Source organism: Indicator indicator, chromosome 15 (genome assembly GCF_027791375.1).
Source record: "Indicator indicator isolate 239-I01 chromosome 15, UM_Iind_1.1, whole genome shotgun sequence".
Taxonomy (NCBI): domain Eukaryota; kingdom Metazoa; phylum Chordata; class Aves; order Piciformes; family Indicatoridae; genus Indicator; species Indicator indicator.
In genome coordinates this window covers 16,652,475-16,676,307 of record NC_072024.1, presented here as the reverse complement: position 1 = coordinate 16,676,307, position 23,833 = coordinate 16,652,475, and the positions used below count along the sequence as shown (strand labels likewise).

Sequence of the window (23,833 nt, the reverse complement as noted above, 5' to 3'; positions counted from 1 at the left end):
TCCTGTGCTTAGAAGTGGCATTTATTTTCCTGAGTGAGGACAAATGACTGCATCCTCAAGTGAATCTTGACAAGCTAGACTCATCCTTAACAAGTGGAGACAGATCTCTATTTATGATCTGCTGCTTCTTCAGGGGGAAGAAGCTATCAAGCTGGAAATGTGAATGCAAATGAAACACTAAGTATTGACATAAATGGTTGAAAGTGCGCAAAGTGCCATAATGGATGGTGTCATGGATTTTGCGACAATGAAGAGACAAAATTGGGGCAGCTGTGCTCCCTGACAACAAATATAAATCAGGGCCATTCTGTAAAGACTCCAAGCGAGATATATACAGGAGGCTAAGGAGCTGCATTTTAGGGATTCCTCAAAGTTATCATAAGCGTGCATGTTGATATGGACAATGCAAAGAGGTAGGGTCATTTTTATTCCAGACTAGATGATTTTCTTAAGAGAGTGGAGGAGAGAGAAGGGAGCCACTTCAGCAGCCATTTCCTTTAGACCATAAGCAGGCATATAGCTACAAGGGTTGAGGCAGAGGCCATTTAAGAAAGGCAAGGTAATGACTTCTTAGAGGAGCCTTTCCATACTTGATCATCCTGAAACATGTCTGCCTTCAGCATTGTTGGCTGTTCTGCACAATTGCTTTGAAATCAAGGGATTGCATCCATGACACAAGCAGAAGCACATGGGTCATGATGAGGGATTCAATTCAAAGCTTGATGTCCAAGAAACTCACTTACAAGCCAGAACTTTAAGTTTCTCCTTGGTGGAGTGTGAAAGTTCATCAAATGAAAAGCTCTCACTACAGTAAAATCTATTTTTAGCTCAATGCTTGGCTCTGTCTAGGGAATAGTGCTCTTTAAAGCTTGCATGCAATTACTTAATTTAGGTTAAGCTTCAAATTCCCAGTTTGCTGCTGTTCTGTTATTTGCAGCTTGTTTAGCAATATAAACAGTTTGGTTTATTTATGGGGTAAATGACATGGTTTAATTTCAGGCAGTTCTTTGGAATGTATACTTTTTGCTTAGTGCAAATTTCCATTGAAAACATTTGGCCAAATAATGAAACTGCTTTTTAAGTCAATTCTTTTTCTTGCACCACTGCTGGAATGAGTGGGAGATTCTTTTGAGCCAAAACTGAGGAGGGATTTGTCCCCAGTATGGTGTGAATAGGGACTTCAGTGCATGAATGTGACCTGAGCAGCTTGTTTTTTCCAGCAGTATTCAGAAGTCCTTTATCACCATCTTGACCAAGTTCCTCCCAGCTATGACAGACTCATGGTCTCAGGATGCCCCAGGGAGGCAGGGGAGCCTCACCCCTTTCTAAGAGTGAGGGAAGCTGCGCACTGGAGAAAGTAACTTACTCATGGTCATGTAGACAGTCTGTAGTAAAGCTGGGAACAGAACAGAGCCAGATCAGTGCCCTACCACCGAATAAGGTGCATGACAGTAATTCTCAGTGGGGGCTTCTTTTGAGCCATCATTTTGATACTGGAAAACTGTAATGATATATTGCAGCAGGAAAAAAGATCTTCCTTAATGTTTCCCATTTTATGTCTGCTTGATTTCTCTCACAAATTGAGTGAAGTGACTTCTGCAGGCAACCCAGGAGATAGCACAGTCCTCCTGTGTGTGTGAATGTAAAACAAAGTGATGTCTGTTTGGTTCAGATGTGTGCTTCTCTTTGTCTCTTAGTCACAACCTTCAAGATGCCTGAGGACTTTCAAAGTATCCTGGATAAGCAAAGGATTGGACCAACCACTAAGAACCTCATCAAGTCACATTTCCCAGCACAATCATTTCTGCCCAAAGTGCAGATTGCCTTCCAAAGGCTTCCAGGGCAGTGCCCTCGGGCGATTGAAGTAGAGAGGTAAGAAACCAGACAGTGGTTAGAGTCATTGTTACTGAATAGACACAGCAGGTTCGGCTGCTGATTTTTACTTTCAAGATGTGAGGTGTCAAAAATCTTTAGGGAAATACTATCCTGTAGGGCAGTGCTCTCCCAAGCAGGCTGTGTGCATCGCAGGAAGTCCACAAGACAGCTCAGAAGACAATGTATTTTTTAAAGTAGTGTTTATTTAACTTCTTTTTCTCATCCTTTTTTGTTTCTGTTTTTGTCTATGCTCTATAATGTCCATAATATATTGGTACTGTAGCATGTGTGTGTAATTTATCAGTTGGATTAGGTGATCCCTTCCAATAGAACTATTTGGCTCTGTAGATGAAGTACATGCATAAGCACTACGCTCAAAAACTTTTTTACTGGTTGGGGGTCCATGATCGAAAGGTGGAGTTACAGACATGGGAGCCCTTCTAGGTGCAATAAGTGGTTATTTCCCCCTCTGATCAAAACAGGCAAAGAAAGCTATACCTCTCCTTCGATATTGCTCAGCTCTTAGCCAGCAAGGGGATAGACTCCAATGAGCTGATGCCAAGGCACCATGACCCTGACAACATGCCAACTATTAGGGAGAGGAAAGATCCTCTCTTTCCCATCTACCTCCCATTAAAGGTAAGAGAGCATGTTTGACACTTGTGATCTATCTCAGTGCTTATACCACAGGGTGTTTCTAAGAACTGCAGGACACTTAACCCTCATTGATACAACTGATAGAACAAGGAAATGCTTTAGAACAAGTTTGGGCCCTGAAGGCTCTCTACCAGATGCTGAACATCTTCTGCAGGGTGCCCACAGCTTTCATTAGAACTAATAGTCCTTGAGGGTGCTCCTCACTGTCATTTTGTGTCCAAAGAAAAGGTGTTGTCTCGAATTTCCTTCTGGATGCAGCAGACAGCAATATTACTGTGTGAGACCTGTCCATGTGGTGTGTCTGCTCCACAGTAAATGGCTAGAGGTACAGATTGCTGTCTGGGAGAAGATTGTTGGTCAAAGATCAGCACAGCTTTGACACCTGCACTGTTTTCCCTTTTCGTAGTGCGTTTAGGAACTGCGTGTTCATTTCCCTCCCATGAAGTTTTGTATCAGGTATTTTCTTCTGTCTGAAGGAAGAGGCCATTTCACTCATGTCCTGGCTTTTCAGGTGTTTGATGATAAGAAGTATGACTGTCGAACTCCAGAAGAGTGGATCTCATTAGGACTGGAGCCAGGTTCTCAGGATAGAAAACCAGTGCCTGGAAAAGCACTTTTACCTACAGATGATGTGCTGGGACACGGTAAAGCTTGAATGAGTTACTGCTGGAGCAAGACAATGCTAGCAATTCCAGGCCCCTTCAGCAGAAGGGAGCATGTAGATTCTGACAAAGGCAGCTCTGAGCAGCAGAAAAGCAATTAACTCCTCCTGACCAGGGTCAGGCAGACAGAGCCAGACCAGGGATCTCAACAGCTGTCAGTCCTGCCCTGTACTGACTGTTTACACTGTTTTAGAAGTAGCCTCTGCCTTTTGCCCTGTTTTCTATGCCTTAAAGTTAATACAATCAAAATGTTGCTTTATTGATATGTAGATATTATCATGAAGTATTGAACACAGTATGTTCTGCCTGCATTTCACTGGGTGTGCAGCATCAGAAGTCAATTGCAGACTGCAGTGAAAATCCACATAGTAAATCTGGGGCAAATTAAGTGCTGTGGACATCTGTTGTTTTCCTGTCACTTGGAGCCTTCCTAGTAGAAGGTATCACTAGGTACAACTGTACTGGTTCGTGTCCAGTTGTGGCTGCAGTTCCAGATCTGCACACGAGCTGGCATACAGACTGACTGCAGCTCTGGGGCAGCCTTTAGAGGCTTGGCTGGATCCAGGGGTAAAGGAATCAGGAAGCTGAAAGAGAAGATGTTGGGACATATGGGACCCAAGTATGAGATAGTAGCTGCCTGAAGCAGGCAGTGGTAGGATGGCCCACAAAGAACCGGCAGAGGTAGCAGGAGGAAAGTGGAGGTCTCTGGTGTGTGCAAACAGTTGGAAACGCTAAGCTGTCAGACCCAAGTTCAGTGTTTAGTTGATCACAGCAGAAAATATGTGATATTAACTCAGATTCAAACTAGTAGCCTCACCACTCTGATCAGGAAAGTAGTAGTCTCTACTGCTGTAGTCTCTAGGAGAATAGACTAACCTTGTTTTCTAATCCTTGATTCTCTCAGAGGACCCCAAAAACCAGAAGTTAATCTACAAGTGGATGGATGTCGGTGTTCTGGATTATGACAAGGAGACAGAGCTCTACTTGGTCCATAAAACAGATAAGAATGGGCTGGTACAGGATGAAGAGGGGAGACCCATTCTCAATGGAGGAATAACTGCAGAAGGTATGTTTCAAGTAAGGCCTTTAGGGACCTAACACCTACTGTGAGAGCCAGTCCATTACCCGTAGTGGTCTTTGGTAGAGGTGAGAAGTACATCAAGAAATTATTTCATTTCTCTCCCTGTTACCACCGTTGACATGTCTGTTAAATCAGTCCTGTAAGACCTCTAGGGAAGAGAGCTCCACACGTTAATGTGACAACCTGTTTGAGGCCTTCCCTTGGAGATACTTTTCCTTTTTCTTTCTCCCCCATCTTTCCTGCCTTAAATGATAGTCTTCTTGGGCCAATGCCATTTTGAGGGGGGATGTCAATAGATTAAGATCAAGTTTGGAGATGCTGCTAGTTCCATGCTTCCTGTTCTCTTGCCGTCCTCAGCTTCTGTCCTTCGTTTTGATCACCAGTAAGCCAGCCCAATTATGTAGTCCGTCAAAGAGCTGCTGCCAGCACTGCAAGTTGTTTTGTTCCCTGTAGACTCTTGTAAGCTTTACTTTTGTTTCCCAGGGAGAGCCCCATTGTTGTCATGTCAGTACTGGGTGCCACGAGTTTGCCTGCTGTTTCTGGCTGAAGATCCCCGGGTGTTTGCAGAGCGTGTGGCTGCTGCTCACAGCCTGCGTAAGAAGACAGAGGCACTGATAAGGTATCACCTGTATGTGGACTGCATGCCCACAGATGGGCAAAACAGCATCAGTGGGAAGAGCCTGGAGAAGATAAAGCTGTTGGCCATGAATACTCCCAGACTGAAGACAGGGGAGAGGTAAAGCATCAAGCACAGATCTGGGGTCTCAGCCTTCAGTCCCTTAACACCACAGAGCTTCACAGGGGTACAAACAAGGGGCAATGGTGGCACATCTTGAGTATCCAACTGATAGACTGTGGATCTCATCTGCTTTCCAGCCTGTGCATACCACCATCTTGCCCAGAGCAGCAGCAGCAGTAGGTAGGACAAGAGTCCCAGGGACGCATGCACAGGATGGGTGATATGTCAGTACTCCCAGATGAAGCAGATGTGCTTCATATGCAGATCCACTGAGCCATGCTTACACCTGCAGTTAAGTGGCCTTCAACAGCAGGAAGCTTGGACAGAAATGGCATGGTTGACCTTGCTGTCTCCCTGTGCTTTCAGAGAACAGATCACTCATTGCTGAATTGATCTGCAGACCACCAGCTGTCTCCAGAGAGCTGGCTATTGTCTGCTGGTGACTCTTCTGCTCATTAACAGCTGCTAAAATCAAAAGATGATCTGCACAGCATGATGTAAACACCTGGATATAATCGAGTGACTCTTTGAGATGCAGTTTGTATCAGGAAGACATTTTAAGAGTCCCTGGGCTGATGAATCATGAGCCACTGGTTGTGTCACTGGGAATTAGCCATGACTGATTGCCCTGCTCAGAGACAGGAAGGTGTGCAGGGCTGCATGGTCTGCCAGCCTAAACTGGAGGGCAGGAGAGGAATTAGTCTCTGTTTGTGAGCAGAAATAGAAGTACAAAGAAAAATACTCTTCCTGCTTGAGGTGAAAGATGATGATTTCCTAGGGCAAGCAGAGCAAGGTTTCAGCACTTAAACACATTTTAGCTGAAGAAACTGATTTCAAGAGGTGTTTAGCAGGAGGCAGTAGGCAGAACATCTCAGATAGCCCAACTTTTCCAGAGCTGATAGCTAGCTTCCTCAGTTCTTGGCTTTTTCTCCTCCTCTCAATAATGCTTCTCCATCTGTGCACCATCAGTGGAGACTGTACTTTGATCTGAAAGGATATTTACCTCTGTTATCAAATGCCCAGTTGGTAGATTAACTGGCTGCTTCATTGAGAAGAGAAGACTGAGAGAGGATCTCATTAATGTGTATAAGTGTCTGAGGGGTGGGTGTCAAGGGGAGAGGGCCAAGCTCTTTTTGGTGGTGCATACTAATAAGACAAGAAACAACAGGTTCAAGCTTGAACATAGAAGATTTCAGCTCAACAAGAGGAGAAACTTCTTTACAGTGAGGGTGATGGAGCACTGGAACAGGCTGCCCAGAGAGGTTGTGGAGTCTTCTCTGGAGACTTTCAAAACCCACCTGGATGTATTCCTGTGCAGATTCCCCTAAGTGATCCTGCTTTGGCAGGGGGTTGGACTCAATGATCTCTTGAGGTCCCTTCCAACCTCTAATGTACTGTGATACTGTGATTGTCTTCACAGCTCTCCTAATGCCTTCAGTAGTACTTGAGCTTCTGGGTTATCAAAATCCAGGAGGGAGGGAGTGAAGGGTGGGTGTTACAGTAGAGCTACAGACACACTACTTCTGCTCAAACACTGTGGGTTATCATGGTTTCCATCTCTTTTACCAGGGGGTTAGACTGCATGTGCCGCCTGGAGGCAGAAGTGGCTTTAGACTATGAACGCACCATGAACAGGATCAGCTTTGACAGAGTCATCACTTCCGAACCCCAGACCTTTTTTTATGTCACGTTGCCGGAGAAAGAGGAGGAGAAAGTACCAGAGAAAGGTATGGGACACAGTGAAACAATTTGAACTCAGTGGGGTTATAGGACCTCTTGTCTCTGACAGGTTTGTTTCAAAAACTCTCAGGTTTGTGTTAATGATTAGGGCTCATAAGGGGCAGCAGCAGGAGATTATGTGAGACTTTTGAGCATGTCTGCTGCTTTTTAGGGTATGTTAGTACATTCATGTTCCCTCAATATAAATCCTTCCCATCCATCAGCTAGGCTGCAGTGACTGCACCTGTGCCCTTAATGGCACCAAATGCATGCCAGTATCCTTGGCTTAGCTGCCTTCTGCTCTGTGCTGGTGCTGGCTGCCTCCCTTTTGCTGTGGTCAGCTGTGGCATACCTCAGGTGTGAAAGAGGGCTCGTGCTCCTCTAGACTCCCAAACTGGAGGAAAATGATGACAGTGAAGGTGAGAGGGCATATTTTCTGCACTTTGATCTTGCAAAAACTGGAATACCTTGAGGTGGTTCACAAGAGGCCTCTCACAGATGAGGTGATTCAGCTGCACCTTAAGGCCTCAGTTGGAAGATTCTTCAAGTCCCATGTTCTTTTTCATGGAAACTTTATGAGACAAAGCCTCAGGGAAGGTCAGGCACCAAGATGGTCCCTCAGCTCTTGATGGGAGACTTTAGAAATTCTCTCTTTAATCCAACCCTTTGCTGAAACAGCTACATGATAATGCCTGTGCATGAGAATCCTTTTCACAAGCTCTGTCCCAAGGGGAGCTGTACTCTCCTCTAAACCAGAAGCTGGGGTGCATGGTGCAGGCAATAACATGTTGTGGTTCTTTTGGTGCCAGGGCTCGTCTGGATCCCAGACTATCCTTTTCGTGAGCAACAAGAAAATTTCAGCTTTGCCTCATTCCTGACCAGGCCAGAAGTCATCCTTCTCCTTACACAGGTGAAAGACGAGTGCAACAAGGCAGCTGCCATGTCACTGTTTAACTCAACCTTAGCTGACTGTGTCTGCTTGGAAGAGTTTGAACAGATCCAGATCCAGAACCTCTCTCAGGTGAGCAGGGGAAGTGTGAGGGGTGAACATGTGAAGCAGCCAGCAGGACTGTCAGCATGTATTAGACAGATGCAACAGCTGCAAATCAATAACCTGGACACAGATGAGCTTGCAAAGGAGACATTGTGGGTGGGGCAGGGAGGAACCTGCATGTGTGTGTCAGATTTATTGGGATGTGAGGAGAATTGGCTGGAAGAGCCATAGCCCCCTAGTTAACATCAGCCAGTGTTGACTATGCTTTCAGTTATGTGTTGAACAAGTGGCTACACAGAGCTGCAGCCCCTCTTTCCTTCTTTCTGTCTCCATGTAGATAACAGTCCTAGTTGGTACTCAAAGGTTTCCATTTTCTTCTATTTTTATTTCCCCATCTTTTCATCTGCAAGGCACAAGAGCTTTGATCCCCCTTGAAGCACTCATGGGAGTAATGCTTTTTTGCACTCTGTTCTTTATGCAGTTAAATTACTCTGCTTGTAATGCCAGCAGACACACTAGGACAAAAATTCTCACCAGAAGAATGAGGGCAGCACATTGCACCCTGGACGTGGCCACATGGAGTAGCTTGCACAGGGTTCCACAATAAATCAGAGGACATGTGCTGGTCCTTCCCGGTCCCGTGCTGTTTCAGCTAGGCAGTGCTGTCATCCACTTGGTGACTGGGGTGGTTTTATTACACACAGCAGCTGCCTGTGGAGTGAAAGTGACACTCGGTGGTATTTTAATAAATTAAAACACTGCAGACTGCTGCTGCCCTTGGCTTCTTCCCCTCTTTCTCCTCACTTGTCAAGAGAAGACAACGTTCCGTCCTTTACCTGCTCCTCATACTGTCTACACAACTTTTTATGAGGGACCCTGACACAGGCAATTCCAGGGATTACTGCTCCATAGAAAAGAGAACACAAAGGAAACACTGTGTATGAAAAGAAAGAATAGAGCGCTCCTGGGTTCTGATACCACGCTTTCTTTCTGTAGATCTTTTGTGAGTGAAGAAGTGTTGCCAGGTTCAAATGCCACATGTGTGTGCATGGATTTGAGGGCTACTGTTTAGCTCTGCAGCTCTGAGAGAACAGTTGCCTTTCACTGCAGAGAAAGGTCCAGAAGTCTCACCCAGCAGCTAACCTCACCATACTGCTTTCCCATGAGCCCTTGGAGGATGACACAGCTTGCTTTTTTAACTTGCCCTAGGTTCAGACGTTTCTCGAGGATACTTGGATCAATACTCTAAAGACTGCAGTAAAGAGCAACCTGGGAAATGCAGGCAAAGGCTGGTACAACCTGAAACAAAGACGCTGGGATGTCTACCAGATGTCCAAACTATGTAAGCTGATGAAGCGCATCACCTTCATGCGTCAGGACTCTCTGCGGTGTCTGGTCCAGGACTCGCTGATCAGCTTCACACAGTTTTTGCTGGATGCTTGTCATGGTATCCTGAATTGCTCAGAGGACATGGAATGGGGAGATGACCTCATCAATAGTCCCTACAGGTAAGAAAGGGAGAGGAAAAAAGGGTGAAAAGAGCAGAAGGATGTAGTGCCATTGTCTTTTCTTACTACTGGTATTGTAAGCAAAAGGGGCTTTAGGCTGGGCTGTTGCCCCTAGTCCTTCAGCTGTCACAGTTGCTGGAGTATGGAAGAGTGACACAAGGCTGGCTGCTGTTAGCAGAGATTTCAAGCTGTTGTTAGTGATATGAGGCAACACGTAAGAACCAAGGTCTGCTACTTTGACATGCTGTTCTAAAAATCAGCCACTTCCAGCATTCTCAGGAGAGCAAATAATTACTGCAAGCTTTTTTAAAACTTCCACTCACCTGAGGCCTTTTACCTTGAAATCAGTGGAAGTCTTGACAGTGACTTCAGCAGATCCTGAGCCGTGCTGATAACATACAAGATTGGTAGATATGGAATATAACTTCCAGAAGGTGCATTTTAGGAGCGTAATGGAGATACTGGATGCCTCGTTTGAAGAGCATCTGCATTTTTTCTGTAAAGCAGCTCCAGTTCTCAACATAAAATTATGACTTCTGGGGATCTTGGTGTGTTGTGATTGACACTTCATTCAGATTTGACAGACAGGAGTTCTTAATGTCTTTACTGATAAATTCAGAACACGGTGTTTCATAGCTTCAGCTGCATGGGATGGTCCTTGTCTCCTCTGCTTTCCCTTCCTGTCCAGTAGGCATTTTTGGACAAGCACCAGAGCAATATTGGTGTGTGCAATTTTCTCAAAAAGCATCCCTGTTCTTCCTTATCTCTTCTCACTGCAGGTCTCAAAGGAATCCACTCTTTGTAACAGACCTTGTGCTAGACAGCAGTGGTGTTCACTTCATCCCCTCTCTGGAGAGCTTTGAGAGGTCCCTCATTTCTCTGTTTGACAGGGGAATCCTGGTGACTCACACTGTCCCACAGCTGGAGAAGGTGAATTCTTCTATGTCAACAGTGATGGAGCTGTGCAAATCTCAGTGCATTGCAGCTTGCCATAGGCACCCCTGAGCTTGTACTGAGGGACAGAGTTGCAGAAATAAGTAGTTGGGAATCCTGTGAAATTAATTGGGCACAGCTTTATGCTAATGCAGTTCTATTCTGATAGAATTTCTTCAAGTTTCCCAAGCCTGTAGCTATTTTATCTGGTTGCTATCTCTGCTTTCATGCTGCAGGTTCTCCAGAGACATGTCCTGGGTAGCTTGGTTGCCCTAAGACTATGGCAGCTGGTAAAAGCAGACTCATAGAGGAAATGGCACCTTTTCCAGGGCTGTCAGTCTGCTGCAGATATCTTCTGCATATGCATCCTTCTACCTGTTGCTGTCAAAGACCTGTCTCCCTAGACCCTCCTTCTTTGGCGACAACAAAAAGCTGACAAAACACTTCCTAGCACAATGTAGAAGGATGGACTGCATGACTGCCCAAAGGTGCCACTAGTGATTGGCTTGCCTCTCTCCTGAGGAGACATGGTTAGCTCTGCTAGTCCTCTCTAGACCTCTCTCCTTCCTCTTTCAGTATGTGTTGGACAACCTACATATCCCAGGCACACCCTTACTGGACTCAGTGGGCTTGCATGAACCAAAAGTGGAGGAACTGCGAGAGACTGTGCGGTCTGCCATTCAAAAGGCACTGATCGCCCTCCAAGCCTATGCCAATAGATATGGGAAGTTCTTGGAGCTAAATAACAATGATGCCCACTACTTCCTAAGGTGAGTGGCTTCTGACAAAGGCTCCTCTAAGCCAAATGGAAAGGCTTTTCAGAAGTGGCTGTGTGGATGTGTGTGAGAATGGAGAAGCCGTTCTGAGACCACAGATGTGTGTTAACATGCCTCAGATGGGCAGTGGTTCATGGTTTTAGAGGACATGGGTGCTGGCAGTGAGAATTTCTTTCTGCCTCAGACAGCAGTCACAATCCTATCATGTTTGTAAGTGTAATTGGACATATTAATGGCTTTAAAAATGACTCATCCTGTTTGGAAATCCAGTTAGCATACTTGACTCTGACCTTCCTCAAACAGTGTCTGTTGAGGCTGATAATATTCTGTAGAGTGCAACACTTTTCTTCTGTTTCAGCCTCATTGTTTTCACTGCCAGAGCTCTTTGCACCTCTGCCGTCCTTTAGACTCTGTTGCTTTAATGATCTTCTTGGGCCTCACGTTTTCTCCAAACGTTAGGAGTGAAACACTTTTTCTCTTTTGTTTTCCCAACTTAATCAGTTTACAAACCCCATCTGACAAATTGCTGTCTCTTCCTAGAACACACTGAAGTGCCTGACCTCCACCACAGTGCCTCCTCATTTTGCCCTGTTTACACCAGTGCTTTCATTTTGTCTCTCCCTCTTATTCCACTCCACACTTGACTGTTCTCTAAAACCTGTTGTGGATTTGAGTCTCTACCTTCCCTTGCTTCCCAGTAATGTTCTTATGCTGCTTGCTAGTTCCATGGTTTTTTGTACAGACATCTTCTAAGGCTGGAAGCCTGTCTGCACCGCTACATGCAGTGCAAGTAGGTGTAGGGCAGCCTGGCTTCCTCTGCTGGGTGTTTGTAACCATAGCAGTGAGGACACTGAAGCAGAGCCTTCACTGCATGCTTGTCATCCAGATAGATGGATTTCACATGGGGTATCTTTGCTACTGTAGCTTCCCTTGCTCAGTTAAAACTAGCCCTTGTGCTTGACTGTGGTACAAACTCCCCTCACGTCCTCTGTAGACGTATCTTTGGGGAGAAGGTCTAGAAGGCATTGGTACTCTCTCAGTCTGTGCTGCATGTGTTCAAATAGACATGTGGGCAACCTGATCAAGGTGAAGATGTCAGTGGTATTGCAGGGGGATTGGGCAGTATGACCTTTAAAGATCCCTTCCAATCCAAAATATTCTATGAGTCTGCCTTTCAATAACAGCAAACATACTCATGATCAATTTAATGTTTTGATCCTTTGGGCAGACCCATCTAGATGTTTAAATAATCTGAAGGTTTATGTTACTTTTTTTTTTTTTTGTTTGGTGGTGTGTTTACTTACAGAGACTACGAAGAGCAATGTCCATCTGCCCAGGAGGTGAAGAGCATAGTAAACACACATCTGTCTGAAATGGAGAACCTATTTGACACTTTACCTATTTCTATTGTCATTGGTCCCTTTCATGTCAACGTAGAAGATGTTAAGCAAAATCTGTCCAAAAAATACAAAGCACTTGCCACTTCCATGTTGGACATACTGGCTAACGCCCTCCATTTGCAGGTGGAAAGTGTAAGTTACTTGGTTCTATAGATATGTCAGTGTCTTGTCCTTCTGGTTTTGAGTCACTATGCCTATGAAATGGCCAAAATACAGCAAATGAGGCCATGTTAATGAAGTCATTTTAAAGATTGCATTGGAGTGATTATTAAAAAAAATACTAGAGTGGAGATATATGCAGACTTAACCAAATCAAGTACTGTATGCTCTTAATAAATTATATGTCTGAAAGCTGTAGCTCTTGAGGTGAAGTTCTTCAAGACCCTGTCATCTTACAAAAATATGTTGGTAGATTGAAAAGATCTGCCTAGTAGATAACCCGAAGATAACCTGCTGCTTGCTCTAAGCTTAACTGGGATATAGAAAATTGCATCTGCCAGGGGGTTGTCTAAGTCTGTTATTGTCATCACTCCAGCTGCATACCTGTGGTTCCTCTTCCTCTTTTTTGGCAGTCTCATTCCGTTTGAGCTCAAATGAGATGGATGGAGAAAGACTGTGGAAGGAAAAAGACGGAGTGGGACTGTGTTATTCATCACTTTAGACCACCTTCAGAATGGGAAGTGGGTGGATCATGGAAGGTTTTCCAGTTTGCTCATTAGCAATTAATGACTTTTTGAAGGCCTTTTCTCTGCTGTGCCCTCCTGCAGGTCTGTGATGTATATAAAGACATCAGCTGCAAAATGCATGAGAAACCAGAGAGTATCGAGGAGTTGGCTGAGCTGCGGGAGTGGATGAAGGAAGTCCCTGAGCAGCTGGCTGTGCAGGAGGTAGGGCATGATCTCCTTATGGACAGGGGACACCAAGGGAAATGAGGAGGAAATTTGTCACTGCAATGTACGGTGTCTCAGAAGCAGAACTCCACTTTTTTCACTCAGATGAGTTTGCATGCAATGCCATATGATTCCCAGCTTTGTATTTTTGTAATTCCTAAGGTTTGTGTTTTTAAATACCCATCACAAATCTAAATATCTATGCAAAACAAAAGAGCAGTTATAAACCTTGCCTAAAAGACTTCTCTGTGCTTTTTTTCCTACCTTGACGATCCATTCTGCATTTTTGTTCATTTGTATTGTGTTCGAGAAGATACTTCTGGTACCAAATGCTCCTGTTGCTGTTGATGTATTTCTTCTCATAGGACATTCTAGTGTTGAGTGATTTCAAAGTTGCTCAAAGTGTAGGTCTTCTCCCAGCTGAACAAATGGGGAACAAAGGCATGAAGCCTCGTCCCTGCCAAGGAAAGAACCTGAAGGATAACCCCAAAGCACTGTCCAGTGCTTTATCCACTGGGTCACACTTCATTGCTGTAGAAGAGCGGGTGATGGTGGTGCGATCGTTCACAGAGCAAGGGGCTACAAATCCATTTTCCCTCTTCACACAGCAGAGAAGCAGCCTACATCACATTCAGCTTGTGTGACTAACATGCTTCAAAGGCACCTCATGAAAATTAGATATACACCAGGGAGCTGGAATCAGTATGGTCTAAAGGTGTCTTTTTTTTGGTCTCTTTCTCTCACCCTGTGCAGAAACTGATTAGGGAAGCCATGGAAGGTTACGAGGTCCTGGAGGAATTCCTTTATGTTCTTCCTGAAGAAGATTTCAATGACAAGTGAGCACAAGGCATTTCTCCCACTGTCAAAGTGGAACACTTTGTAGCAAGTACCATTTTCAGTGCTTCAGGGGCTGTATCAGGGGCTCCAGCAGAACTTTTAAGTGCCTCTCAGGCCATATGAATACTATATTCTTGATGTAAAGTTTATAGACAAGAAACGTGGGTTTGTGGTGCCTTCTGGCCTGGGGCAAAGCAAACTGATAGCTATTAACCTGTTAAATGTATTAAAATTCTTTTCTCTTGTTTGTTTGGAGACGTTTGCAAGGTCTCAAAGTGCACAGTTTAGTCTCTGTCTGGAACTGAATGAACACTTCCAAGGTGGGAAGACTGCCAGGATTTTCTTAGGACTCGAAAGGAACACGAACTCTGTGTTATTACTGCATTTCTTTTCCATGCAGCTTCTTCTTAGTTATTACCTTTGGCTATATTATTCAGATTGAGGCCTGTCTGTGCCCCAGTAGCACAGCTTCACAACTTCTAAAGTCAGCTCAGCCCTGCAAGCACCTCTCATATGACATGTACTTGGTCTAGTGTGTTTGCAACATGAGTGAGTCTCTGCAGAGTGCTCCTGAAACTAGAACCATGGGGTGCACAGTGCAAACACCCCACAGAAGCTGCAGGGGAGCAGCTCAGCTCTAGGATAGCTTAGTACAGATGGAGCTAAAAGGTGACTAACCAGACCTCACTCATACAGAACTAATAGGCACTAGCTGCATCCCTAGGCACACAGGTGTGAGCTGGAGCCTAATGCTGCAAAGCTTGCATCTGACAGTGCATACAAGCTAACAAATCCAATAGAGTAACAGGCTACAGCTGAGCAAGAACCAAAAAAACCTGCCTTGGCTTGAGCAGCCTCTTTGTGCAGCCTTTCCTGTTACCTGCATTGCACTCCCCAGGGCACACTGCAGAAGCCTTGCTCTCCAGGGTTTGACTGCATCTGGGTTAGCCTGGCCCCTCTCTGCCCTGCTTAACAGGAGACTGGCTTTTTCAGGAGCTCTGAAAAGCCACAAACCAAGACTGACCCCTTTTTTTTTTCAGTTCCTTGTGAATACATTCAAAGACAGACATTCCCTCTGGATGCCAACTGTTATTTTGCTGTCTCCTAGCTTTTCAGCCACTTACTGGATTTGTTCCTTTTAAAAAGGCCCTCCACTTCTCCCAGCCCTCTCATATTTGAATAGACTAGTCACAAGGGCTGCATATCAACAAGAAAAGCTGGGGGGGAAAATTGTTTTGTTGAAACCACATGTGTGTCTGTTGTTGTAAAGCTTCCTGGTTTGGTGGTAGTTGACTTTGTCATTCTGTTTTTTTCAACATTTCAAACATATGCTCAAAAAGCTTCACTCTCTCCTTTTTGTTTTGCTTTGCTTTGTTTTGTTTTGTTTGTTTGTTATATCATGTGAGTGCAGGTGGGCTGCAAGTTACTGGCCACTGAAAATAGCTAGGCAAACTGAATCCATTCGACTCCAGCACCTGAAGGATGAAGACAAATTTCGCAAAGCGCAGGTTAAGAATCAGAAAGACTTTCAAGATTACCTGGAAACGATGCAGGTATTAAGCCACTGACAATAGACTGTCCAGAGAAAGGGGGCCTTGGATTGCTTGTGATCAGCCAGGTGGGAAACTGTCAGATGAAATTTTAGTCAGGTTAGTTTTTCGGTCAATGTATTGTTGGACCAAAAATTATCAAACTACCTCCCCTTTTGTTTTTGGTTGGTAGGTTAGTTTGGGTTTTTTTTGTTGTGGGGGTGGTTTGGGAGGGTGTTTTTTTTGTTTTGTTTGTTTTTTTAATTGGAAATTGAGGGTTTGGTTAAGAGTTTCATTGTTGTGTGAAAGACAATGTTCTTTGTAGAAATACTGATATTTTTCACTGGGAAGGTGTTCACTGAGGTACAATATTCCAGTCCCTAATGCTGGGGTAACCCGTGCACCATCTTTTTCTTTCTTGGTGAGATCGTCTCTCATGATGCGCTGCCATCAAGAGGGGAAAATACAGCGTTCAGGCATAGAATTCATCTTGTGTGGAAGACCCAAAAACAAGCAAAGTTTTGGAGCTGAGATACCTCTGGTTTCCGTTTAAACAGTCTGAGTTTTGTCTTTCACTAGAAGCTCGTATACAGGAATAAAAATTCTCTACTGGAAAGGCTGCAATCAGTGACCTAGTTTATCTTGGAAATAGCCTCCCCAAATGATAATACTCCAACATTGGATTAAAAAAAAAAAACCCTGAGACAAAAAAAACCAACAACAAAACAAACAAAAGAGAAGCACCAAAACAAACAGTAAAGTTGTTAGAGAAACTTTGGACATGTGTTATCCAACAATTCTTGGAAACAGAGTGACCTAGTAGAGCTACCATTTTCACTTCCCTGATTCTGTAACTAATGGCAGCATAAATTCAGTAGCAAGAGATTTGGGCATAGACATATTGCTCCTGCTCCTCAGGGATTAACTGTTGTCACAAAGATGAAAAGCAGCTGGTCATCACATTTGTGCTTTTAACCACCTGGTCACTGGATATTGCTTCTCCTCACCACTTTTATTGTGGTCTAAGCAGAAGTAGAATTGGATTGGGGGAGGTGAGATTGTAAGCACAAAAATCTTGTTTTTTGTGTAACAAAGAGCGCACTAGAAAGTTGAGATCTCCAGAGCCAGCACTCAGCTTCAGAGCCACATCTCATGCTTGCCTTTTCTCTTCCAGCTGACGGTTGGTGAATTTTCTGTCCAGGAAAATGTTAACAAAGCCCATGAGTTGGCTAACAAAGCAAGGGAGGTCAGGGCGCAGCTGAAGGAGCTTCAGAGTTTGGCAATTATCTACAACAACAGGGAAAGAATCCTTGGGATGAAAGTTACTAATGTAAGTGTCAGGTCCTGTACCTACAGGACCCTAATCTTTGTTGGGCCTTCTAGGTGACAGGTAGAGCAAATAAGAAGACACAGCTCCTCAGGAAGGAATCCTTCATGCTCTTTTGATTTATCTGGTGAACTGCTCATGCTTTGTGTACAGTGACCACACTGCTCCATCACTCCACTGTGCTGCAGAAGAGCTGATCCCAGGCAAATGTGGAAGGCTGCTCAAGTGCCTGCCACTGGCACTCTGTGTGTCCACACTCAGGTTTGAGTGTTGTTAATGAGAAGTTGGATGGAGAAGGTCTTGAGGCAGCAGTTGAGATGCATCAGATTCTGTAAGGCTGTTCCTGCAGTTGCACAGATGTGAATGAGAGTGGTTGCACACTGGTGCGCAGGCAGCTGGCTGGGCTCGAGGCGTAGCATCTTCTCCTACGGCAACAGCTTATATAGTTGCAAACACTCATTTTGCCTGTGGCTGTTCAGCTGCTAATGAATCATTGTCATCCACATCCAGCCTAGTCTGGCTGCAGAGTAGAATTGGAGTTCACGTGTTGCTTTCCTACCTCCCAGTCCATGGTAGTTTTTCTTCCCTATAAGGATCCGAGTTTTGATACTAACTGTGTGTGGGCAGCCCATCAAAATCTCCTCATTCTGCAGCAAAGCATTTGTAGAGGTAAGTGGAGAGAGTACTTTCCATGCCAGACAAACAGTGCAGGCACAGCTCCACTGGATGCATTTTGTCATGAAGGGGTAAGGCCCATATCTGCTAGTCATTGTCTCTAGGAATCTACAATGTGGTCCCAGGAGAAGGTATCGTGATACATCCTCACAAAATATATTTCGTCATTGCTTGCTTGAGATTCAGAAAAGAATTGTGCCTTTTTTTGGCCTTCTGACATGCAAAGCTGTTGTCCAGAGGAGAAAACACCTGTTGCTTATGCTTGTTTTTTCCCTCTTTCCAAAGTACAGTAACTTATCCAAGATGGTTAAGAAATTCCAGCCGTACCATGATCTCTGGACTACAGTGTCAGACTGGATGCAGTGGTGTGAGAGCTGGATGAATGATCCTGTCATGGAAATTGAGGCTGAGCAGCTAGAAAAGACTGTCAGTGACTCTTCAAAGACAATGCAGAGATGCATGAAACAGTTAAAGGATTCACCAGGTAGATATGCAGTCTGGGGCAAAGACGTTGGTGCATATCAGTATTTTGATGTGAAGCATCAAATCCCTGAAGAGGGATAGTCAGGATGTCACATGGATGTGTTGTGTGTATTAGAACTGAGAAAATGCTAGCAAAGTAATTTCTACTTTTTTTCCTTTTTTTTTTTTTTTCTGAAAGTCTGATGATTCACATCTAGATGCTAGTTTGCTGCTTGAAGTACCGTTTGGCATGGAAACAACCAGGCTGTGAATCCCTTTTATACCTAGTTCCCAAGACAGTACTAAAATAAAGCCACCCTCTTATGTTGCAGTTGATGTTTACTCATTTATAGAAAGTAAAATAGTCCAGACTAGTCAGAGAATATAGCCCAATGGCTAGACATGTGGGCTTAAGCCCTTATGCAAGTCAGAATCACAGAGTCACAGAATTAACCAGGTTGGAAAAGACCTTCAAGATCATCTAGTCAGGCAGCAAAGGAACTCAAATCTAGGTCTTCCAGGTGCTGTTTTCTTAGCCAATTTTACTTTCTCTATTGGCTGATGAATTTAATGGCATGTCAGAAGAGATCTTGATTTTTTTTTAATTAATAAAATTAAATTGCAAAATCTGTAAATAATCTGTGAAATGTAGTAACTGTTTTCTTTCCTGCCTGAATGGGTATGAAATATAGATGATTGCATCCAGCCCTTACAGTTTACACAAAGGTCTTTTAATCATGGCTCCTAGTAAAGCTGAGACTTCAGCTGTAGCTTAACTTCCCATTCCATGATTCTCAGAGATGCATTGGTCATTCTTTAGAGCTAATTCTAAAATCTCCTGCCAGATGGCTTGGATTGAAATATATTTTGCAGTGGGAGATTTTTGATTCATCCTTTTTAACTTGAACTTGCTCTTAAACAATGCCATGAATCAGCCCCAATGGAGGAGGTGATGAGTGGATGGATGAGTAACTATGAATCATTATGGTAAACAGAAATACTAAGAATACCTGCTCATATTCATTGCAATACTCCTTGGCACCTGGTAAAATATATGCTTGTCCTTGAGCCTGCCTTGTCTTTGCATACCACCCAACTGGGAGTGTGAGGTGGTGTGACCGTGTGGGTTACAATAACAGGAGGCTCATGTTGCAGCTAGATTTAGAAAAGGAAGCAAGTGCTTTGTTCTTTCCCTGTCCATTGCTTTACTTGCAATAGCACAAGCTGACAAAGGGCAGAATGTGAACTGTGCAAAGATGGGGGCTTGCAGAATGCCCCCAGAGAGCAAAGCCCTTTCCTTAACTTTGCCCTTTCTGAGGCAGAAGTAGTGTGGCCACAGGCTGACAGGGCCTCTCCTGCATGGCTTCCATTTCCATAGCTGACTGTGATCCCAGTCCTCTTCTAGCTCCTATGTGTAGCATCCATCTTCTGTTTAGCATGGCCTGAGCTGAGATGTGAGATAATACACAATCCAGCCTTGTTATTAAGGAAGTGAAGCTCTTGGAACAATGACCAGAGATTCTACAGTATTGGCAGATGGGGCTTCATCATGCTTGGGCCCATATTAAGGAATTAAATCTGTTGGCTTCTCATCTTTTAGTGAGCTCTAGGCTAAGACACACTTCTGCTTAGCATGGACTTGCCTGTAGCAGACTTTTGGCTAATAGGCAGGTCTGCTTCTGGGATTGGGCTTGAATGCTTGCTTAGCAGCCATGTAGAGAGAGCCTTTGTGTCCTCATTACTTCAACCTGCCTTTTCCAGGTTACCATCTTGCTGCTTACCTACCCCATGCTTTGTGTCTCCAAGCAGATCAGGATGTAGACAACTTCTAGGAAATTCTTTATAACAACTCACACTGTTGTTGCTGATGTTCTTCTGTTTTTCTCCCTGAAAGCCTGCCAGGGTGTGGCCATGGAGTTTCAAGGCAAGATTGAAGAATTCAGACTGTACGTGCCCTTAATTCAAGGGCTGTGCAACCCTGGTATGAGGAAACGGCACTGGGAGATGCTGTCAGAAGAAATGAACATCAGTATCGAGCTAGAGCCTACCCTGACACTTAGTCACTGCTTGGACATGAACCTGATGGACCATATTGAGAGCATTACCAAAGTAGCTGAGATAGCTGGCAAGGAATATGCCATTGAGAATGTGAGGAGAGAGGGACCTGCTTGGGTTATTTCTCAGATACCTTTCTGTTGATCTGGCAGTCATTGCCTTGGGTGATGTTCCTGTTGTCCCAGAGCATTAGGCATGTTCTGCAGCACAAGTCAAAAGGCTCCTGCCCTTAGAGAGGGGAGCAATGGCCATGCAGCTGAATTCAACCACCAGAAGAAGTCATTTCAGCCTGCACAGAATTTTAGTTGTAGTGTAACGATGCCTGATGATTACATATATCCACTGCTTGGGTCTCACACCTCACTATGGGATTAGTGACTGTTTCAGTTAAAATACATTGATTGCCTGCATTCTGCCACTCCAGCATGACACTAGGGAGATTAGCTGTGACTGGAAACAGAGCTAGCAAATCCTTTAACACAGTAAACTTACAGGGAAGAGTTGCTGGCTCTGGAGATTCATAGGTTAGATAGTAATTCAGCTTTAGTTCACCAATTTAGATGTGACCTAAGATGGTCTTGACTGAAACTCATTACCTTCTGGCAGTTTTCATCCTCTGAAATCTCAGGCAAGTTTCCAAGGATTAGCTACCCCTTTCACAAAGCCATCATTAACCGTAATCATTAATAGGCATTTTACTAGCAGCTTCAGTGCATATAGTAGCATAATTTGGCCTTGAGATTAAATTGGCCTTTTTCCCCTCAAGATGTTCCTTTCAGGACATCATTGAAGTGTTGAGTCCATGGGCAGTAAAGAGGAAGTGTGCTGCTGCTGTGTCCTACATGAAATACGTAGCTGCCATTTCCAGTGGAATCCAAGAGCAAACATCTGTCACTTGCTAGAGAGGGGCATTAAGAAAAGTGGAAACTGGGATAACCATTGCACAGGTGGTATCTGAAAATTGAATTGCTTGTCCCTCTGTTGCAGGCACTCAACAAGATGGAGAGTGAATGGAACTCTGTTTCATTTACTGTGGTGCCTTACAAAGACACAGATACCTTTATTCTGAAAAACACTGATGAAGTCTCTCAGCTCCTAGATGATCACATTGTCATGATTCAGAGCATGTCCTTCTCACCATTCAAAAAACATTTTGAGGAAAGGATGAATGCATGGGAAAATAAGCTGAAGATGACACAGGTACTGATTTCTTACCCACACACCTGTGGTGAAGGCAGGCAGCTGAGCTGTGCTGCCATGCTTGAACGTGGAGCCTGTGCAGTTGCTGCTAGGGAGATGGGAGGGCAGCTATCAGGAGAACATTATTCTTTAGGGAGGAAGAGGGCCTCTCAAAGCCCTCTGATTTTAGAAAAGAGGGTTTAAACTCAGAGCCTTATTCTGCAAACAGCAGTGAAGAAATTCCAGCTCTTTTGCTGCTTATTGCAACACTTCTTGATGGAGCCAGGACTCTCCTGTTGATATGAATAGTCCTACTGGCATCTCTGATCATATTATACTAAGTGAACCTTCTTACAGGTCCTGTGAAATCCTGCTAATCATTCACATCTCAGCATAGGAAAGCATGTGGAAGACTGCTGTTGAAAGCAGGATCTGGCAGACCATGCCAGTACTTCTTCATCAATCCATAGCCTGAATGTTCAGCATCCAGCACAATCAGCCTGTAGAACAGCATTTTGCTGCAGGAGAAAAATTCCAGTACAAGTATCTGACTGGAGAACTCTGTTTAAATGCTGGTGTTTGATGCATGGCAGCATTGTTATCTGTTGTTCATAACTACCTCATTCTATTTGTTGGTGCTCACCATCTGAGTGTGCTTGGGTCATGGGCTGCTGGAGTGCCAGTCTTGGCTCACGAGAATACAGAAATGCTGCTCTAAGCCCTAAGGCAGCTGAGTATTTACTGTGTGGCTGTGATGTTATCCATGTTTTCACCCAGCCTTTCCTATCCTGTCTTTGGCCCATGAATCCCCTTCTGGGAAGGGGTTTACCAGGGTGAGCTGATGGAGCATGGCAAACACTGTTGTCTGTGTTACTGGAAAACCACACCTCTTGCTAGGTGGAGTGGCTTCTGGTGCTCAGGGAACAGTAGACTGCACCATGTGTCTGAGGCAGTCTGAAAAGGAGTCCAACACTCAAGCTGCTTTGCAGTGTTGGGCAGGTTCCTTGTATTTTCCAATCACCCATGCCTGAAAATGGAGGGGGAAGATGTTCTTCCAACCTAATTCTCTCCTCTTTTAAATACCTGACAAAGAGGGTTTCCTGTCTAATATATAAATGTTTAGCTTTTCATTCATTCCCTTGATTCTGAGTGTTGTTTTAATTCTGGAGGTAAAGCTGGGTCTGAAGTACATAAGGCAGGAGAGAGAGGCTATGACAGCATTGCAGAGTCTGGCATATTTTATTTGTCATTCTTTCCCCCCCCCAGAAAAGCTCCTTTCACAAAATAACACATACCTCCCACCCCCCATCTTCCTGTGTGCTCACATCATGGTGTCTTCTCTGAAGCACAGATACACTAGCCACAGAAATTTGACCTAGCCCCACAAAGTACCTTGGAACTCTAGTATTGGCTTACACATGTTTCTAAACTACTGTCATTAAACTAGTGGGTGTTGATTCTGATGCCTGCTAGCAACAGTTAGCAAAGGGGATTGCTAGGAAATTGTTATTCATTTGAGAAGGAAATTCCAGCTCCTGACACTGCAGGTAGATTTTAGAATTGTGGAAGGTCTTTCTTTTCCTGTAAACACATTCTGGTTCAGTTTGAATGGTTATGTCAAACGTATTCATAGCATGGTGTCCTCATATGCTCTTCTTGCTTCCCACTAGGATGTCCTAGAGGAATGGCTGAACTGTCAGCGCTCTTGGCTCTACTTGGAGCCTATCTTTAGTTCAGAGGACATAAAAAAACAACTGCCATTGGAAAGCCAGCGCTACCAGGCCATGGATATTGACTGGAGGAGCATCATGAGGAGAGCTAGCAAAAACTCTGAGGTGTGTGCCTTGATGAATGCCAGTGCCACTCCTTGGAGCTGTGCTCACACAAAGGTTGCCTTTGATTCATTGGTTTTGTAAAGGTGTGGGCATGAGCAGTGATCTGTAAATGATGCAGCCTTGCCCAGGCCAGTATGCTAGGTTTCTTCTCTTGGAACTTGGCCTTTCAAACTGGTGTGCAAACTGGCAGAGTCATTCCCTGTGATGCCTTGCACCAAGATCTCCACCCCACCAGATACCTTCTCCTCAGCATACTGACTCTCTGCCTCCTATGACTCTTGTAATCAGCCCTGTTATAATCCTACTCCATAAAATAAACTCCTTCCATTCCTCCTCAGGACTGACTCTTTAAATTGTGCAGAGCCGTTGTTTTCTCCTGTTTTTGTGTCTTGGTAGCAGTGTTCTGTGCTCTTCTGTTCTCCAGTCTCTACTTCCCAGGACTCCCATCACCACTTGTATTCCATATTAGAAACCTTGGTATTCAGGGGAACCCAGAAATGTGCTTGTCACATCCATAAGCTCTGTTTCTCTTTCTTGCCCACAAAGTTCACACTTCTCCAGATCCCTCCTGTGAAAGTAGCCCTGTGAATGAGTCATTTAAATCCTATCAGTAACTTCACTGGGCAGCCTGATTATCTCCAGTGCCTTATCTCCCACATCCTCAGAATCCTGATGCTCCTTCTGTTCTCCACTCTGGTTT

At 44.4% G+C, this 23,833-nt stretch overlaps 1 protein-coding gene across 1 annotated transcript in view; it reads left to right on the top strand.

The window, feature by feature from the left end:
• Positions 1-23,833, top strand: part of DNAH1 (dynein axonemal heavy chain 1) — a 115,366-nt gene that overhangs the window by 46,422 nt on the left and 45,111 nt on the right. The window contains exons 6-24 of the mRNA XM_054387214.1: positions 1,698-1,872; positions 2,358-2,514; positions 3,044-3,176; positions 4,099-4,260; positions 4,759-5,011; positions 6,584-6,741; positions 7,543-7,754; positions 8,937-9,235; positions 10,015-10,165; positions 10,745-10,938; positions 12,251-12,476; positions 13,112-13,231; positions 13,988-14,070; positions 15,483-15,624; positions 16,775-16,930; positions 17,888-18,086; positions 19,959-20,212; positions 21,107-21,319; positions 22,969-23,133. Of these exons, the coding sequence (XP_054243189.1) occupies positions 1,698-1,872; positions 2,358-2,514; positions 3,044-3,176; positions 4,099-4,260; positions 4,759-5,011; positions 6,584-6,741; positions 7,543-7,754; positions 8,937-9,235; positions 10,015-10,165; positions 10,745-10,938; positions 12,251-12,476; positions 13,112-13,231; positions 13,988-14,070; positions 15,483-15,624; positions 16,775-16,930; positions 17,888-18,086; positions 19,959-20,212; positions 21,107-21,319; positions 22,969-23,133 (3,452 nt within the window). The remainder of the gene's footprint in view (positions 1-1,697; positions 1,873-2,357; positions 2,515-3,043; positions 3,177-4,098; positions 4,261-4,758; positions 5,012-6,583; positions 6,742-7,542; positions 7,755-8,936; positions 9,236-10,014; positions 10,166-10,744; positions 10,939-12,250; positions 12,477-13,111; positions 13,232-13,987; positions 14,071-15,482; positions 15,625-16,774; positions 16,931-17,887; positions 18,087-19,958; positions 20,213-21,106; positions 21,320-22,968; positions 23,134-23,833) is intronic.